A 19,500-nucleotide genomic window follows, 5' to 3' on the forward strand; every position below is an offset into this window, starting at 1 on the left:
TCCAGTGAGCGGCAGTTCTGTGGACGGAAACACCTTGTTGATGAGGAAGGTCAACAGAGAATGCCAGACTAGTTCAAACTGACAAAGTCTACAGTATCTCAGATAACCACTCTGTACAATTGTGTTGAGAAGAACATTATCTCAGAATGCCTTTCTTGGCGCTGATTTGGCAACACGAGGGGGACCTATACAATATTAGGCAGGTGGTTTTAATGTTGTGGCTGACTGGTGTAAGTTCTATGAATATTAGCTAATAAATTTACTTGAAAATTATGAGGCTACGGAATTTTATGTATATTTTTATGAGGCGTTCAGCAAAGCCTGGAAACGTAGAAAGCTTGATGTTATTTATTACTGCCTCTCCTCTGTAGAGTCATTAGACTATAAAAGACAGATACTAGTGCAGAGTTCACACATGTAACGTCATGTAACCAAATAATTAACCTAAATACATAATAGTGTAACGTTTTAGGCCCATGTGTGTTAAAATGTATTGCTTGAATCGACAAAAAGGTTATCAATTAGTTATGTGATGCATTCTTATTTGTCACCTGCAGTGGTCTTGAGCAACATCTAAATAACATGTAACATTAATCAATAGATGTTATCAAGGAGAGGACACTAAAGCAGTGAAGGTTGGATTTCTTTAAATGCATGCAAGGATTGCATGTGGATGCATCAGAACAGGTGCATGGGAATTTTAAGAGGTAAATTGTTTTGGAGAAGGTAGACATTTCCCTTCTGTTATTAAGGAATGTTTAGGACTGTACTAACACTTACTCTGTATTATGTACGAGTAATGGAATTACAGTGCTCTACATTTTGCAACGTTTCAGCTATCAAGGTTTGCTTGAAAGACAGCAAGTTGTAAACTTGATTCATTTTCTTTAGCAAACGTTGCAATGTAAAAAAAAGGAAATAAACGTAGGGAAATCATTTATGAATTACATCTGATTGCTAAGTCAAAAGACAGGTTCGTAAAAGTAGATTTTAGAGGCAAAAATGACTCTTCATACATTTTCCGTATGAAATTGGACCTAAGAATTTGTTTCATATACTTATATATAGAGTTATTTATTTTCTGTCTTGTTATTTACTTTTCTTAAAATATCAATAAAATAAAAAACAGGACAGGAAATGGAGGATCTATTGTTATGATGTAATACGAAATACTTTTACAGAGGAAATTACCCTTAGTTTCTGCTGCTTTTCAATTTTACTGAATGCAGGTCCGCAGAAGAGACGCTTGAAGGACAAAACCACATCCATTATCACCCTTCATGTAAATGGTCTCATCGCACATTATTTTAATGCACTGTAAACAGCAAAATGCTTGAATGTTGAGACTGGTGTCAATACAAATGTGATGATACAAGAATGATGTCATTGTTTATATAATCATTCCTCTCTATAGATAATTCATTGCCGTAAAAGTGCCAAAGTGATGCCATTTAAGTGTTCTAGAGTTCTCTTTGAGAGGGAGTTTTTCCATAATGCTGGAACTGTATATGACCGCAAGATGCTTTATTGTATTGTATGTAGACATGTGATATCTTAAGCAACCATTACACCTTGTACATAGTAAAATTAAAATCTATTCTCTCCAGAATGTAGAATATAGCGATGCTTAGGCTTTTACAAGTGAAGTTACAAGTCTTAAACTTTGGACAAAATATATATTAATGTCAAATGCAGATGGATATTATGTTATGCTGAAAGAGGAATGTTGTGGTATATTTTTCTACCCATGTCTGTATTATGAGGCTTATGTGTAATGACCATAAAGGTGTATGAGAGGAAAAGAAATTACATGAATAACTATCTGCACTAAAAAAATATTGTCCTTGTATTTTTATCACAAAGTCAAAATTTGTAATGCTCCTACCCTTTTGCCTTCTTTTATTTCTTCTGTTGATCACATAAAACATTTATGCCATCTGAAGCTTGCCATCAAATAAAGATTTGGCAGCAAGTGTAATCTACAGTATCTTTGCACTACACTGTACATTTCTGCAATTTTAAAGGAAATAGAATGTAAAAATAAATGCTACAGGATTTATTATTTATTTATTCAATTGGTTAACGGTATATTGTAGAACATTATAAAATATTTAACTAGACAATACTTATACAGTGGCAAGAAAAAGTATGTGAACCCTTTGGAATTAGCTGATTTTCTGCATTAATTGATCATAAAATGTGATATCATATTCAAATCACAAGTATAGACAAACACAATGTATTTAAGCAAACAACACGCAAACAATTGTAACATTTAATTTCTATGTTGAACACATCCCATTAACGCAATGCATGATTTAATAATTAATCAAAACCGACTGAATACTGTTCACAAAACTGTAGACTGTCATGTAAGGGTTAAACTTCTGCTGCACCGAGTCACGTGACTCAACAGCATGCCGTCGATTTCCTTGAAGCCCTCCTGTGGCGTGGCGCCAACAAAAGTGCCTCTGGGAAGAAATCTTTTAAATGATTTTTCATTGGTTGTAAGAGTCTCTAGTTTCGTTTGCTATGCCTCATTTAAAAAAATCTGGTCATTTTTTGCTTTTGCACATATGTGGAAACTGGCAATGCATTTCCTCAAAAGTAGAAAAATCGTGTTATTTATTTTGAATAACTTTCAACTCTAACACATCTGTGGGTAATTTCACTTCATTTAATTCTACATTTTGTTGTTTTATTTTGTTATCTCTATGCAATATGATTCTATTCATTATTATTTAACATTATTAAAAGCATTCCTATATATTTACTGTGCATTTTCACGTTGAGAATAAATGGGTTCATCCAAAAGCTGAAACAATGTTGCTTTCAGAGGCTTTATATGGCGTTAGGATGAAAATAATGTGCATTTTGAACTGTTCTGAGACCAGTGATGACAGACAGCACACTGGAGGTCAAAAGTTCAGTTTCAGGTTGCAGATGATGTGTGAACCACTCAACATGTTTGGCAGACATGGACAATGGCAATCAGTACATAGATTCAGAATTTCACAATGCTACATTTTATTTTAACATGGTTGGCAGTGACTGGATGATGCTGGACATTACTTTGAATAAGAATCATTTATTCAGCTTTACAGAAAATCAGCTGTAATGTCTGTAACGTCTCAAAAACATAAATAACCAACAGTCCTGGAAACATAAGAAACTATTTGATGAAAAAAAATAGCTTGGTATTTCTTACAATTTCACAACGTAGTCTTGCTGTCCACATCCTTTACGGGGACATACATTTTTAGGAAAACTATTTCGTAGACATTTGTATTTTGTTTTGGTGTATTAGTTTGCTAATAGTTACAAATCAAAAAGGGAAATGGAAAATACACACAGCAGTCTGCAGGGGTCTCAGGAGGTTAAACATTCACAGTGCTGTGGAAAAAGAAAGTGAACCCTCTGATTTAACAACTGGTCGATTCTTCTTTGGCACCAATAACCTCAACCAAGCATTTCCGGTAGCTGTGGATTAGACCTGCACAACGTTCAGAAAGAATTTTGTACCATTTGTTCTTATAGAACTGCTTCATCTCAGTCATAATCTTGGGATTTGTGGTGTGAACGGCTCTCTTGAGGTCATTCCACAGCCTCATTATTGGGTCAAGGTCTGGGCTCTGACTGGGTCACACCAAAAGATGGATTTTCTTTTTTTGAAGCTATTCTGTAGTGGGTTTACATTGATTGTCCTGTTGCATCACCAAACTTCTACTGAGTTTCAGCCGATGCACAGCCACCCTGACATTATCCTGTAGGTTATCTTGATAAACTTGGGACTTCATTTTTTCCTTGATGATGGCAAGCAGTCCAGGCCCTGAAGCAGCAAAGCAGCCCTAAATCATGATGCTCCCTCCACCTTACTTCACCGTCGGGATGATGTTTTTCATGTTGGCATGCTGTGCCCATACCACGCCATATATAGTGCTACATGTTCTTCCCAAAAATTCAACTTTAGTTTTATCAGTCCACAAAACATTTTCCCAGTAGCATTGCGGAGTGTCAGGGTGGTCTTTTGCAAACATCAGGCATGAAACACTGTTTTTGTTGAAAAGCAGCAGCTTCCTTAACAGAATCCTTTCCTGCCAAGGATACTATGCCTGTTTAATACTTTCCGTATTGTAGACTCACAGAGATGTTAACCAGTTCCAATAACTCCAAGTCTTTAGCTGTCAATCTATGTTTTTTTTTTAACCGCATTAGGCATTCTGCGGTGTGCCCTTTGAGTCATCTTGGCTTGACGGACACTTCTAGTGAGAGTAGCCACAGTACTAAATCCTCTCCATTTATAGAAAATATTTCTAACTGTGAACAGATGAATATCTAACTTTTTTAAATAACTTTGTAACCCTTTCCAGCTTTATGCAATGCAACAATTCTTAATCGCAGGTCTTCAGAAATCAATTTTTTGCAAGGCATGGTACACGTTAGCAGATGCTTTTTGTGAATAGTAAACTCTAGTAGCTCTAATCCACACCTCCAATCTCATTTCATTAATTGGATGCCAGGTTTGCCAACTCCTGACTTTGACTTTTTTTGTTGTCTTTAATCTAGGGATTAACTTTTTCCTCAGCACTGTTAATGTTTAATGGGATGTGTTCAATAAAGACATGGAAGTTTATAATTAATTGTGTGTTGTTATCTTAACATTGTGCTTTGTTTATGCTTGTGACTTTGATGAAGATGAGATTCACATTTTATGACCATTAATGCAGAAAACCAGCTAATTCCAAAGTGTTCACATATTTTTTCTTGCCACTGTAATTTAAGTGAAATATTGAAGAAATAAATATAATGTATAAAGTATAATTTTTACTGTATAATTAACTATAAAAATGTATATTATGTTTAACAAGAGAATACATGTACTCTTTACGGTAAACTATTGTTAAAAATGCTGTGGAAAACTATAATCGGAAGTTCCTGCATGACCCGTCACATTTCATTATATTTTATGGGAATCTCATTTTTGATATCAGTTATGTACATTGGTGTGTTTGGTTATATTTTATGTAGTTTAAAGTTACATGGAGCACACTGTCTCTACATGTTTTACCTTTTGCTCCTGGAAGGACCATTCTTGTGGACTTTTGTAGTTACTACTGTGATTAACAATACATTTTAAAGTGAAAAGCATACTTTTATAGTTCCAAAAGGTAAGTATATTAACTTTATATCGTTAAATAAAAGTAAGTGAACCGTAAAAAATACAGGCATCAAAATAAAATTCCGTACAGCCAGAAACATGGTCACTGTTTTTTACACGTAACTTCCTGGCAACAACAGCTTGCCCGTATTTTACCGTAAATGTAACAATTTTTTTTACAGTCTACTTCTTACTGAAAAAGAAAGACATGTTTTTATTGTCACAGTAAGTGCCTTAAATGTAAGAGATGCACATTCAGGGTAAATTGAAAAATGTATCAATTAAATTGAAACATTTAATTGCACTGGAATAATGCACACAAATTGTACAAAAGATTTCAACTAAAGACTGCAAATTGTTATTATATTTTTTGAGAATTTATTTAATATGAAAACTTGTATTGTTGACAGTGTTGAAAACATATTGTGCATTTAAAAAAAAACTAAAAAAAAGACTCAAAAAAATTCAATTCCAGTCTATAGCTAAATAACTGCCAAAACCTAAAAAAATACTTCAATCCAAAGTAAAGACTGGGGATTAAGTAGGAATGTGTGCACATGTTTGAGTGTGTCAGTTGTCCAGTGGGGCCATAAGTAGTTGTAGCTCTTTAAAAGTGCTGCCATGATGACCAACCAGCTCTGCTCGGTTATTCACTACATTACTGAGGTCCTTCAGCTGCTGATAGCATGCTTTACATTTCTGATGCCTGAAAAACAAATACACCATACATAAATGCACTCAGAATCACATGACATAACCAACCAATCTCTGCATAAAAGACTGCAGGGCTCCAGACTAAAACATTTCATTGGGAGCCACTGGCTCATAAAATTAATTATATGATTATTCTAATGCCCTATTGTGTGCATACTCACAGAACTATTTGAACAAGCCCAAAAATACCATTTATTAAAACTAAGCAGAAAATATGCTCGTTTAAAAAAAATAAAATCTTTCAGTCTAGTAAGAAAGCACCATTTCAATCTGTTGCCCTGGACTGTATAGAGTTCTGTAATCTTGTAATCAAACCTACACTACAGAAAAACATGTTAAGATTTTTTTTTAAATGTGTATAGTACAAGTGCATAGTCAACACAGAAAATTGCAAGATACTAACCTCTCCTCTCGAGTAATGTCCACACCAATAAATGGAGGAGCACTCAACGTGTCAGAGATTAATGGCCAAAAACGCTTCAAGATCAACTTCAATGACATACATCCAGTCTGCACATAACTACAGAAGGAAAGGGAGTATGTGTTACAAGACTGTTTTGTCTTCACATGATCCCACAAGTTCTGTTGATAGATCTCAAAATCTAGTGGACCCAACAACATGTCAACACACTGGAAAGAATTCAACATTTCTGGGAGTACAGTGAGAAAATTACATACACAAACTATACCCATTTATACACAAGGAAGTAAAATATTGTCTGCCCCTATCGTACGCATATATGCGCTCACACATTGGGGGAATCCTGGAGTAGGGAAAAAAGTACTTTGTTGAAGCACCTTTGGCACCAATCACAGCCTCAAGTCTCTTTGTGCATGATGCTACAAGCTTGGCACACTTATTTTTGGGTAGTTTCTCCCATTCTTCTTTGCAGGACCTCTCAAGCTCCATCAGGTTGGATGGGGAGCATAGGTGCACAGCCATTTTCAGATCTCTCCAGAGATGTTCAATCAGGTTCAAATCTGGGCTCTGGCTGGGCCACTCAAGGACATTCACAGAGTTGTCCCGTAGTCGCTCCTTTGTTATCCTTTGTCCTGTTGGAAGATGAACCTTCACCCCAATCTGAGGTCCAGAGCGCTCTGGAGCAGCTTTTCATCAAGGATGTCTCTGTACATTACTGCATTCATCTTTCCCTCGATCCTGACTAGTCTCCCAGTTAATCAGGATGATCAGTGGAAACAGGATGCACCTGAGCACCTGAGTGTCATGGCAATTTTTTATTTGTAATAAATTTGCAAAGATTTCAAACAATCTTCCTTCACGTTGTCATTATGAGGTACTGTTTGCAGAATTTTGAGGAAAATATTTAATTTAATACATTTTGGAATAAGGCTGTAAATTAACAAAATGTGGAAAAAGAGAAGCGCTGTGAATACTTTCCGGATGCACTGTATACTGAGTGTTCCCCTCCTGGCTGACCATGAGGGTCATTCACTTGTGGCATACTCATGACAGTCGCCGTCCCGCTGGACATTATCATGTTTCCTCTCTGGAAGGTTATGTGTGGCGGGATGGAACTCCGTTCTCCATATGTGTCAGCTTAGTGACGCAATGTCAAGTGTACGGAATTGTAAGGGAACATCTCAGTTAAGTATGTAACCTCGGTTTCCTGAGATTAGGGGAACGAGACATTGCGAAAGCTGGCTGCACTACAAGACTCACAGTTCTCTGAGGTGTGAGCGATGTGCTCTTTGTCCCTCAGTCAGAAAATTCTGAGGAATGGTGTTTGCACGCCCTTTAAAAATACTTCTCTCAATGTCATCAGAATTTAATGTTTTCTGGAAGGGGAAAAAAACAAAAAATGGTTTCTGTGCGTAACCCGAGATGAAATCTTGCAAGCAGAAATGCTTACTTGAATTACAATGAATGAAATATAGTAGTGCAATTGATGATATTATTAACACATTTTATGTAAATGTTTGTATTCAATTTCTGCATAAACATTATCATAGTTTAATAAATTATTGTTTGGTTTTTAGGCCCATTTTAGTTATAGTACAGTAATAATGTATTTTGAAAAGCAGAAATGTTTTACTTGACAACTAATTAAATATGATAATTATTATGCAGTATACAGAAGCTGGTAGTTTGTATTGCCATGCTGAGTCACATAGGCACATTGAACCTTTCGTTTTAATTTTTCACTGACATTTTGTTAACATTGACATGTCATTAATGTAATACAATTAGTTCACTTAACCTACGACGTGCCATTTATTTCATTTTTATTCTCAACAGGTAATATTGTTTAACCAACATAAGCAATGAGGGTTATTTGATATATGCACCTAGAGTCCATAGTTCTTTAAATAATACATTTAATACATTCATAAAAAAACTCTCGAAATGGCCATCTCCGGTCTTGGTCTTGACTCGTACTCAACCCTCTTCTGGACTCGGTCTTGACTCGAACTACTTTGGTTTCTGATTGATCTTGGACTCGAATGAGCTGGTCTCGACTACAAGACTGGTTTGGACATCTGACCTGGTTGCCATTAACTTCTTTAAGAATTTGATGTTGTCATGACTAGTCGAATTAGACACGACTAGTAGAATATTATAAATTAGTAGTCGTGCAACCCCTATGGAGACGCACAAGAGATTTAGCCAGATGTTTTTGACGTTAGCATGTAGCTATGCTGATAAGTGGATAGCGCCACACACATGAATTGGGGAAATACAGTGTAATTAGTCAATTACAACCATATTGTTTGGTATTAAACAAAAACATACTAGGATTTAAAACAAATGGCTACAAATGGTTTACCAGAGCTCATCACTCATGCATTAAGCCCTTAAATTGTTGTTTAAATGAGGTACGGTAATTTCAGACAGAGTTGGTACATAAGTATGTATGTAGGCAGCAGTCAATATTATAAATATGAATAACTGCTGCTCACCTTTCGTACTTGCTGTGCAAGAGTTCCTCAATCTGTGGCAGTATAGAAGTGCAGAGGTCCAACTTCCATAGTGATCTAAACAGATATTCCAATGTATACTTGTAGTGAATTCTATGCATCAGGATGAAGCTAATTGATGGAAAACCATTCTATTTGATCACATGCATGTTGGTGCTTACGGTTTGAGGTTGATTATGTTAAGGATGTCCACCACAATAGAAAGATCGTTCATAGATACAGCAGAATCCAGGGAAATCTGTGCAACATAAAGGGGAATGCAAATGCTGCTTTTAGCTTACCTCAGCATATCGGTTAATACTACTTTCAATAATACCCCATTACAGCATTTACTACATTAGAATTGCATTTTAAATGTATAGCTGAGCCAGTAACAGATCTCTCAGTCTTGCGATTCATCAAAGCTCATCAGCTTGAGTGCCGTTGCGGTTACCTTGACATCACCACTGGCCCAGACCGAGCGTATGGTGTCCAGGTTTTTATATCGACTGGTCAGCATTACGCACATGGTGTCATGCCCTTTCCTGATCTGTACCAATGCCTCTTCATCTCCCATCACACTGGCTTTACAGTTCCATGCATGCTATCAAAAACAGACACAGTGTAAGAATTCAATCTTATATATCAGGCTATGAATTAGTGAGAGTATCAGCTGCTTCTTGTCTGAAATTCCATATGGACTTTTGCTGCAATAACAGTGTTTAGTTAATATCCATCGGAAATATTAACAAGCAATATTGAAATATTTTATTTAAGAAACTGCTTATCCATAAACATGGCTGTTAGTAGTCTTTGGAGCGGCATGACATGGCAGAGCTAATGCTTCTGTTGCATTTGTTTACATAAAGCAGCTGCTTGTATCATCTGAGGAATAATACAAAATTAATTCCTCAAACAATAATGTTAAAATAATAACATTAAAATACATGTCAACCCACAGAAAGAAAGTCCCCTGCATTGAGTCCAATGGGCTCATTGCGCATTGAGAGGATGATTCCTGTGGTGGGATTAGGCTTGGTGGTAGTAACCACAGGACGAAAGGGAGAGGCCACAGCTGTGGTTACCATGGAGACAGGACGGGGAGCAGCAGCGATCACAGTTGGTTCCACTCTTTGTACTGGAGTAGAGGAGATAATGGGAGCTTTCAACTGTCCTGCCTGAAAACGCACACAAACAGAATCATATGTGACCATCACAGACTCTATAAATGGTAATTAAAGATGAATCAACAAACAAAACAAGATATCTCTGTACCTACTCTGTCTATTACAATCTTGACTGCCGGGCCAGGCTTCGCCAGGACACTCTCTGAAAAAGAGTGCTCTAGAGGTGCGGGGAAAAGATCAGTCTTTTTAGGTGGTGTTCGTGCTATATGTCCAGAATGAGTGCCAGGAAAAGAAATAAGAAAAAAAGAAGAATGATTTCTGGGAGAGTGAACAAAATTGAACATTGTGCACTGAGAGGTGGAGAGTATGCCTCACAGATGATGCTGTGAGGCTGAAAGATCTCTCTATAACCTTCTGGGTTGGAGATTTCTGCACTGCTCTCTTTGTCTTCTTTCTCATCCTCACTGCTGGGACTCCTTCTTTCTCCTTCTGGACTGTGGCGATCAGCCTCCGAACATTGCTTCATCCTACACAAACACAACCAAAAGCCTTTAAAACCATCTACCAGCAGATCAGACAGAATCTTCTCATAAGACGATTTTTACAGTGGTATCATATGGCACAAACACAGACGTAAATGAAATTACTGATGAAAACATTTGTTGACTTTGAGCTTTTTTTATCTCGTCAACGGTAACAAAGGTGAAACAAACAAGACACATCATGACGATAATCAGGCGGTTTTAATTAAAACAAACTGTTGATGAAAATATGACGAGAAAAAAAGATATTAATGTTTTAACACTGTAGATTCTTCTTTCTTTAAAAATATATACTGTATATAAACAAATAATTAATTCACATAATCCAATGATATCATGTTGGGGATGTCCCCCGCTTGAGCTGAAAGAGCTGAACACCTGTAGAGTGAACTTTACTAACAGGTTAATTACCTCACTAAAATACATTCTACAGTATATACAGTGTGTGCGATTAATCCACTATATCCACAACATAAATGTAATATTACAACTTACCTCTGCACAGACAATGAAGCATACAATGAACAGGTCAATGCAAAACTAAGTTACGCGCGAATAATAATACTCAACTTACGCTGTGAATACGCAGTTTCCTTAAAAGCATGCTACATCCTCCAAATCACAACATCAATGGCACCTGCACCTGTCTAGCTGTATGCACGGTGCATAACATGAGCACTTCACCAGACCTAAGAAACATTTTCACTGAGAATATTTTTTTAGTAATGTTTAATCTAAGACACATTTCCAAGATCATGACGTATGTCCAGTATTTCTTTCAGCAGTTTAAATTAAGAACTACCAAAACCAGATTCTTTTGAGTCAGTTCTTTTCAGTGAATTTGTTAAACGGCTTCGCAAAGCAGTCTGAATCAGTTCACGATTCAGTCTGATTCATTCAGACATCTCACTCACGCAACGCATCATTTGGAGCAGTTTCTCACAATACACACACACACACACACACACACATACATACATACTATATACACACACATATATAGCACCTGCAACATATTGCTCACCAATAGTCTATTGGAAACATAGAAACTTACGACAAACTGGTTAGGGTTAGGTTAAGGGGTAGGTATAGTGTGCTCTCATCATTTACTCACCCTCATGCTATTCCAGATGTGTTTGACTTTCTTTCTTCTGCAGAACACAAAGATTTTTTAATAATATCTCACTCTGTAGGTACATACAATGCAAGTGAATGATAATTAGAACTTTGAAGCTCCAAAAATCACATAAAGGCAGCATAAAATAATACATATATCTCCAAAGGTTTAATCCATATTTTCATAAATTCTCCTCCCAGCCCTGTAAGTGACGATATGTAAAAAGAATACGAATCACCAAAAAACAAAAAAGTGAAAGTAGAGATTTTTTGTAAAAAGGACTTAAATATTGAACGGTTTCTTACCCACACCTATCAAAGCACTTCTGAAGATATGGATTTAACCACTGGAGTCTTATGGATTACTTTTATGCTGCCTTTATGTGATTTTTGGAGCTTAAAAGTTTGCTTGCATTGTATGGACCTACAGAGTGTAGACATTTTTCTAAAATCTTTGTGTTCATACAAGTCTTCATACAATTCTGGGATAGCATAAGGGTGAGTTAATGATGAGAGAATTTGTTTTTTGGGGGGTGAATTATCCCTTTAAGACAATTAAAATACCTAGTCCCTGTAATTTGCATTTTGTCTGCTCTCGGCAATCTCACATACACTTTGCTACAGTTATGCATGCGTTAAGGCATTATTTCAATAGCTCTAGTTACAACATAAAGCTAATATGTCAGATGGCTGAAAATCGGTACATAAACTCCTGTGTACCCTGGGTAAAACATTCATAAACTTTTTGCTGCTACCCTGTTCTAATGCTGCCAACACGGGTGCATGTATTATGTGTGTAAGAGAAAATGAGAATCTCACTCCTGTCCAGTGCAGGATGTAGTGGATCGCTCATAATTTTGCCGCAGTGTTGTTCCTAGTGCAGATGTGGGAGCTGGAATCGGCCTATCCTGGATCAGCCCTTGGATCACAGATCCTGACTTCTTCACTCGGTTGAGATCCACAACATACCAGCTCACATTAGTTTGACTGAAGGACACTGCAATCTATTCAAAATACAGAGACATAATCTGTTCAAATGACTGAGCAAATTTACTGCTTTTTAATCATTCTCTCTGAAAATGTTTCTGGTCAGATGGCCCCTGTGTACGTCTTTAGAGATCAGAGTGGGAATGGTCACTACAGGACCTCTCCCACCAAACAGGTTCATTTAATCATCCCACATTGTAAGAAATTATATTTAGGCAAAACAGTTTGATGAATAATTTGTGAATAAAGCACAAACCATTTGGTTGTTGCTGATGGCCAGGTCAGTCACTTTGCCCCAGCCTACATGCACCACATCAAAGCATTGGTCTGGTTCCCAACCATATACTCGTAGTGTGTTCTCAGAGCCACTGTACAAGCAGCTACCATCAGGATTAAACAATATACTTCTGCAGACAGAGAGGAAAGATCATTTATTTGGGGTTTCTAATTTAAGAGCAAAAGAGTAAAATACAAATGTCCAGATTGCAAAACTGATAACCACCTCACAACTCCCGTCTCCCCCTCTGATGAGCCAATCATGTTGAATGTCTCCAGGTCCCAAAGCTTAACAGTCCTGCAGCAAGTATAGAAAATGTAAAGCACTGCAGATGTGTAGAGGTGCATTTGACTTTTGGTAAACACAATCACAAATGTCCTGGTACCAGCTCCAATACATGTGCAAAAGATTCCTGTGTGTCATTATGTTTACTTTTTGTAATTGTGTGCATTAATTGTACGATATACTATGTATATTGCATAAATAGAGTTCAATCTATCTAGGTGGTGAAAAAACAATGTACTGAACATATATTATTCAATCTGCATTAAACCTACTCAAATACTAACCCCAAACACAAACAAACACTGCATTTCTGCCTCTCATGCACACAACCACTATCAGTACCGATCAGCACTCCCAGATGCGAGCAGGTACTCATTGGGGTGGAATTGCACAACATTGACCGCTGATGTGTGTGATGTGAATTCAGTAATCATCTTGCCTGCTACGAGATCCCACAGCTAGACGGAAACCAGAGAGCAAAAATTAAGTTTAAATAAATAATTTAAAAAAAAGATACTAATATCTCATGCTACTACAAGTCAACACCAAATACAATAAGATGCACAGAACAGCTTTTACCTTTACTGTGCTGTCATCACTGGCTGAAGCAAGCCATTTCCCATCAGGACTGAAAGCTAGACAGCGCACAGCCTGAGTGTGACCCTGCAATGGAAAACATACATTTATTCACATACCAACAATATAACGAGTCAATCATATAACATTCAGAGAGAGTTTGTGCACAATGTGCAAAAGATTTAATGCTACTGCAGAACCATGTTCCTGGATTATTTCATTTAAAACAATCCAATCTTTTCTGTCCATGAGAAGATAAAAAAAACGCTACTGACTGATACATACTGATATTTTTATGGGTTTAAAATGCCATGCAAACTGCAAATCAACATTGGGATCTTTAAATATCAATGTAGAGGTGGCATAATCAGGGAATTAATTTCATCACACACAAAAAAAACACCTCATTTCATGAAACTGAGGAGTTAAACAGGTTGGAAGCTCCTCAATAATCCACAGCTTAATCATCAACTCAGACACAACGGAGCTTTAAGTGTGATTAGCCTGGCTTCTGATGTAGACAAATAGACACATTATGGGAGTATAGCAACAGTACTTACCTTATATCTGAACACACATCCTTTTCTTCTCACATCCCACAGCTAGATGAGAAAAATGACCAGAGGCACAGAACATTCATAGTTATTCTATCAGACCTGTAAAGAACTCCACATGTTCTAAGCAAAACAAGAACCTTACCTTAATATTACTATCCACAGAGCCGGACGCCAGGTATTCTCCCATGGGATGAAAATCCAGACTGCAGATATTGGCCTTGTGTCCCATTAGAGTGTGCAAAACTTAAAATATAGAACTTAATTCAAATGTGGGTAACAAGCAAATCTGAATCAATTTCTATGTCAGAAAGTGTTTCTTGTCAGATGGCCCTGTGTACGTCTTCAGAGATCAGAGTGGGATTGGTCACTAAAGGACCTCTCCTAGCAAACAGGTTAATTTAATTATCCCAGAAATCAAGAGAAATCCTAATTCGCCACATGATGTTGTTGGCCTTGTATCCCATCAGAGAGAGCAGAACTTAAAAATGAATTAATTCAACAGTAGGTTGAAGTAGCAAGAAGGTAATTTTGACCATGACTTCAAGAACAGATTTCAAAAGTACCGGTACTTCGGTACAAAGTCTGTACTAAAATAAAAAAAGATGTCACGATTCCAGTGTTTATGCAGTACAGAGCACGGACTTGGTTCAATACTGTGCACGGTCTAATTAACACAAGATTTCATGGTCCTAAAGTGCCCAACGTGGTCTTCTGCTGTTGTAGCTCATCCACCTCAAGGTTCGACATAATGTGCATTTGGAGATGATATTCTGCTCACTACATTTGTACAGAGGGGTTTTCTGAGTTACCGTAGCCTTTCTGTCAGCTCAAACCAGTCTGGACATTCTCCGTTGATCTCTCTCATCAACAAGGCATTTCCGTCCACAGAAATGCCGCTCACTGGATGTTTTTTGTACCATTCTAAGTAAACTAGAGACTGTTGTGCATTAAAATCCCAGGAGATCAGCAGTTACAGAAAGACTCAAATCAGCCCGTCTGGCACCAAAAATCATGCCATGGTCCAAATCACAGAGATTACATTTTTTCCCAATTCTGATGGTTGATGTGAAGATTAAATGAAGCTCCTGACCCTTATCTGTGTGATTGTTTGCATTGCACTGCTGCCACCCAATTGGCTGATTCGATAATCACATCAATAAGTGTACAGGTGTACCTAATAAAGTGCTCAGTGACTGTAAACTAAAATCAAACCACTAAAAGCATCACACACGACGTGTGCACATTTATTGTAAAGCGTGCAGTGCCTGCAGACTATGTTTATATAATCAAATCACAGCATTTTGCACTTTCTTTTTTTCCCTCCCCTTTTCTCCCCAATTTGCCATGTCCAGTTCCCAGTGCGCTCTAGGTCCTTGTGGTGGTGAATCTCTGTTGCCTCCGCACCAGAGACCGTCAATCTGCGCATCTTATCATGTGGCTTATTGAGTGCGTTACCACGGAGACACCGCAAGTGTGGCGGCTTCACGCTATTCTCTGCGGCGTTCACGCACAACTGACCACGTGTCCCACAGAAAGTGAGAACCACGTTATAGCGACCATGAGGAAGTTAACCCAGTGTGACTCTACCCAGTCAAGCAACCGGGCCAATTGGTTGCTTAGGAAGCCTGACGAGTCACTCAGCACTCAGAACGTCTTTACTTGCTGAGCCACTCAGGCCCCCCTTAGTATTTTGCACTTTAAAAATCATACTGCGCCATTTAAAGAGGTGTGTGGTTATCGACAAAAACACAAACTGAAAAGCCTACATGTCAAAATAAAAGCTTAGCTCAACTTGTGACAGAAACATGTTAATACTGTACAGTGTATAGTAAAATGTTATATCCACTAAAGTGTAAAACAAAAAAATAGACAAATGTGTTTTAGATTATGCTGTGAGGATCTATACAGAATTAATTTATTTGATTAAACAGTTCAATGGTGTTGAAAATATTATATTTTTGGTCTATTTTCATTTTATTAAAGTTTCCTGAATGATGAAATGATATATAGAAAAGATAAATAGAATAATGAAATATAGAAAACAAAAAAGATTTGGTGTTTTCCAAGGGTCCTACTTGAAACAGTTTACATAATTGAAAAACACATATTGATATTTCACTTTTTAAATATGCTGAAAAACAGAAGAAAAAAAAAATTGTTCAATAGCATATTATCCATTTATGCTGTGGTTTCAAAATTGGTATTGAGAATAGTGAACTTTACTGGACAACTGAAATGTTGGTATCATGACATCCCAAACTTAAATTAAGCAAGTAAACCCATAGCACTAAAAGAAGCAGCACTACTAATGACTCACTTTTAGCAGCCTCCAGATCCCAAAGCCGCAGAGATCCAGACTGAGACCCAGCCACTACTCGTTCCTCAGAGCTGTTGAACTGGATACACTCCACAGGACTCGTGTGGCCTGTCAAACTCTACAATAAAGTAATGAAACACAAGATCAAAGAGTTGCACGTGAATTTTACTTCTCTCAAACAAACAAAACTAACAGAGCATATTACCATAATGCAGTTAGGTTTGCCGACAGCCCAGATATTGACTCTGCAGTCTTCGCCTCCAGTGGCCAGCAGACGACCAGACAATTTTCCCAACACCAGTGAAGACACATTGCTGGAGTGAGCTACGATCTCCTCTGAAGGACAAAATAAAAGAATCACATTTCTCACAATTATAAACAGACCACTTAAAACATTGCCATGCAAACTCTCTGGTCTACATTGCTGTATTAACAAGTTTGAAACAAAGAATCATGTATACTCACGCAATTTCCATGATGTTATGGTGTTGTTGGTGAGAGCCATTGTGATAATTGTGCGATTGGAAAATGAGCCGAATGAGTTGACTCAATCTATAAAACAACATGTTAGGGATCCAATGATGTTGGCTCATCTTCTCTGCCCATCTGTCAAAACATAAGATATGAGTTAATTAAAATACAAACAACCACCTGAGTAAAAGTCCTGACCATTGTGAAGATCACTTCAATGGACACTCAGTAGTTTTTTTGTTTTGTTTTTAAGATGGTCAATATGGCAGTCATTGAATTGCAGCATCATTCAAATGCCATTGTAAAAATGTACTATTCATAGTCAGCCATGATCAGAGTTACTTTTGAAATGTATTCCACTACAGATTACAGAGTACATGCTGTAAAATGTAATTTGTAACATTCCATTAGATTACTCAAGGTCAGTAACATAATACTTTTGATTAATTCTTCGGCACTAGTTTTTTTCACTAGTTTTGACTATAAAAACTCTGCCAGTAAAGCAAAATAAAATACACAGGTAAAAATACATCATCTGAAAAACCTAAAACAAAATCAAATTTATTGTGTTTTAATGACTTTTTCTATATTTTTATAGAAAAACAATACAAAATGTTTTTGCCCTAATTTCAAAGGTTTTACTAGATAAATATTTTATTTATATTTTCTTGATAAAAAAAAGAAAAGAAAAAAGGATTGTGCCTTGTAATGTGCATGTAAAATGGCTTGAAATAGCATTTTAGCTTAGCATAAAGCTGAATATATACACAAGGTTTATTTCTATTTCTGCTGCTCCAAACTTCTCTGTCTGCTCGTATGAATGTAACACCCCATAAGAAAGTGTTTCACAGCTGGTCAAATGTTCTTCGAATCATTTATTTGGATAAATGTTTTCCAAATGAATAGACTTAATATTAAAATGGAACAAATGACAATAAAATGCAAAGTAATCTCTTTAGTAATCAAAATACTTTTTGAATGTAACTGTATTCTGATTACCAACTATTTAAATTGTAAATGTAGCAGAATATGGTTACTTATATTTTGCATTTTAAATACATAATCCCGTTACATGTATTCCATTACTCCCCAACCCTGGCCATGATTAATTTAATCCATGAGTTAAGGTGTCCAATAACATGGCTTTAACTGAGATCAATGGTGCGTTTACATTATGTCAGATTTACTGTAAACGAGATGGCAACTCAGAGGTTCTGCTCCTAGTCATTCACATCCTCAGATCTCGTAAGCTATTAGTTTCAATGATAACGCCAAAAACAGCTTTGTTGTTGATAACAGTAAAATGTTTATCACTTCATGAATTCACTCTATATTTTTTAGCAAAATGTTTAAGAACAAAAAGCAATGCTCCAAGCCTCAATGGGATAATAAAATAGCATATTAAAGAGAAATACATTCACAATGGTCACTACCATCAGTTGAGGCGCTGGTTCTTTCCACATGATGTCAAAACGGTCAAATCTGAGCTTTCATAGAATTCAGAGTTTACAATTTGTAATTACGAGCTCTACGAAGACGTGAGCACCTTTTACAAGTCGGAATCTCGTAATTCCAATATGACGTGAATGCACAATAAGTGAATAGTTTTCGGCTGGTCATGTGGTCATCCAAACATGGCCGCCACCACCAGGGGACCCTCTCCATGTAAAATAAAACAGCTATTATAATGTAACTGATATAACTATAGTCTTCATCTCACACGAGTGCACACTGTTTTTTTTTACAACTGATACAACTGATTTTTTTCCACGATTAAGACTAAGTGTGAGTGCACCTTTAAGGAGGTGTGCAATGAGTGACTACAGGAATAATTACTTCTGCATTAGATGAACATACCATTTTAACAACATATAAAGCTGTAAAAACGTTAGGTAAACATATGGCCAATTTTCTTCTTCTAACACTATAATGGGCAAGCGCAAATAGTAAAGGTGTTCATGAACAAAGAGCCACCAGGTTTCACATTAATATTTGGCTGAAACCCTAACAGCAGAGTCGCCTAATCATTACAGTCTTAAACTTAGTGTTCGGGATAACTAACACACTCGTTTGAACGGTAAACAGTTACCTGCATTTTTCTCATTGTCTGATCTGCTCTGTGATGCTCATAAAGTCCAGCAGACGTGTAAGTGCGTATTTTTGACCTGAATCCCTATGGTAACGCACTCAATCGGCAAACATCGACCGACTTCACACTTTAAATTGTTCTGTTGTTATGGATTTGATTGGTTGCTAACTGGCGGTACCTTAGCAACAAGACTCTTACCTTCATTGTGCTAATGACGGCCAGTCTGTTAAAAGGAGGCTTTCATTGCTCCTGTGCACTGTCAGACAGATCAGAACTAATGAGAAAGATTAGTTGAGGACGAGTGACTTTATCTCCTAGTGCGCATGCGCAGTGAAACTGGGGCCTGACGAACCTGCCACTGACAAATC

The 19,500-nt window shown here is 37.0% G+C and overlaps 1 protein-coding gene across 3 annotated transcripts; it reads right to left on the bottom strand.

The window, feature by feature from the left end:
* Nucleotides 1-5,568: 5,568 nt before the first annotated feature.
* LOC127618084 (katanin p80 WD40 repeat-containing subunit B1-like) lies at nt 5,569-19,439 on the bottom strand. 3 transcript variants are annotated; one of them, XM_052090327.1, is made up of 19 exons: nt 19,331-19,439; nt 17,038-17,178; nt 16,778-16,908; nt 16,573-16,690; nt 14,398-14,498; nt 14,259-14,300; nt 13,702-13,785; nt 13,465-13,580; nt 13,063-13,134; nt 12,817-12,967; nt 12,393-12,577; nt 10,291-10,442; nt 10,068-10,177; nt 9,748-9,966; nt 9,243-9,392; nt 8,971-9,047; nt 8,792-8,866; nt 6,276-6,392; nt 5,569-5,864 (listed from the first exon to the last, which is right to left on the bottom strand). In XM_052090327.1, the coding sequence occupies exons 2-19, from the start codon at nt 17,075-17,077 to the stop codon at nt 5,729-5,731; spliced, it is 2,076 nt and encodes a 691-aa protein (XP_051946287.1). In that variant the 5' UTR covers nt 17,078-17,178; nt 19,331-19,439; the 3' UTR covers nt 5,569-5,728. The 3 variants fall into 3 exon arrangements, with proteins under 3 accessions (XP_051946287.1, XP_051946296.1, XP_051946304.1); XM_052090336.1 differs by lacking the exon at nt 19,331-19,439 and having other exon boundaries at nt 10,327-10,442; nt 17,038-17,518; XM_052090344.1 differs by lacking the exon at nt 19,331-19,439 and having other exon boundaries at nt 9,874-9,966; nt 17,038-17,518.
* Nucleotides 19,440-19,500: the final 61 nt, after the last annotated feature.

The sequence above is a fragment of the Xyrauchen texanus genome, chromosome 2, assembly GCF_025860055.1.
Source record: "Xyrauchen texanus isolate HMW12.3.18 chromosome 2, RBS_HiC_50CHRs, whole genome shotgun sequence".
In the NCBI taxonomy this organism is placed as follows: Eukaryota; Metazoa; Chordata; class Actinopteri; order Cypriniformes; family Catostomidae; genus Xyrauchen; species Xyrauchen texanus.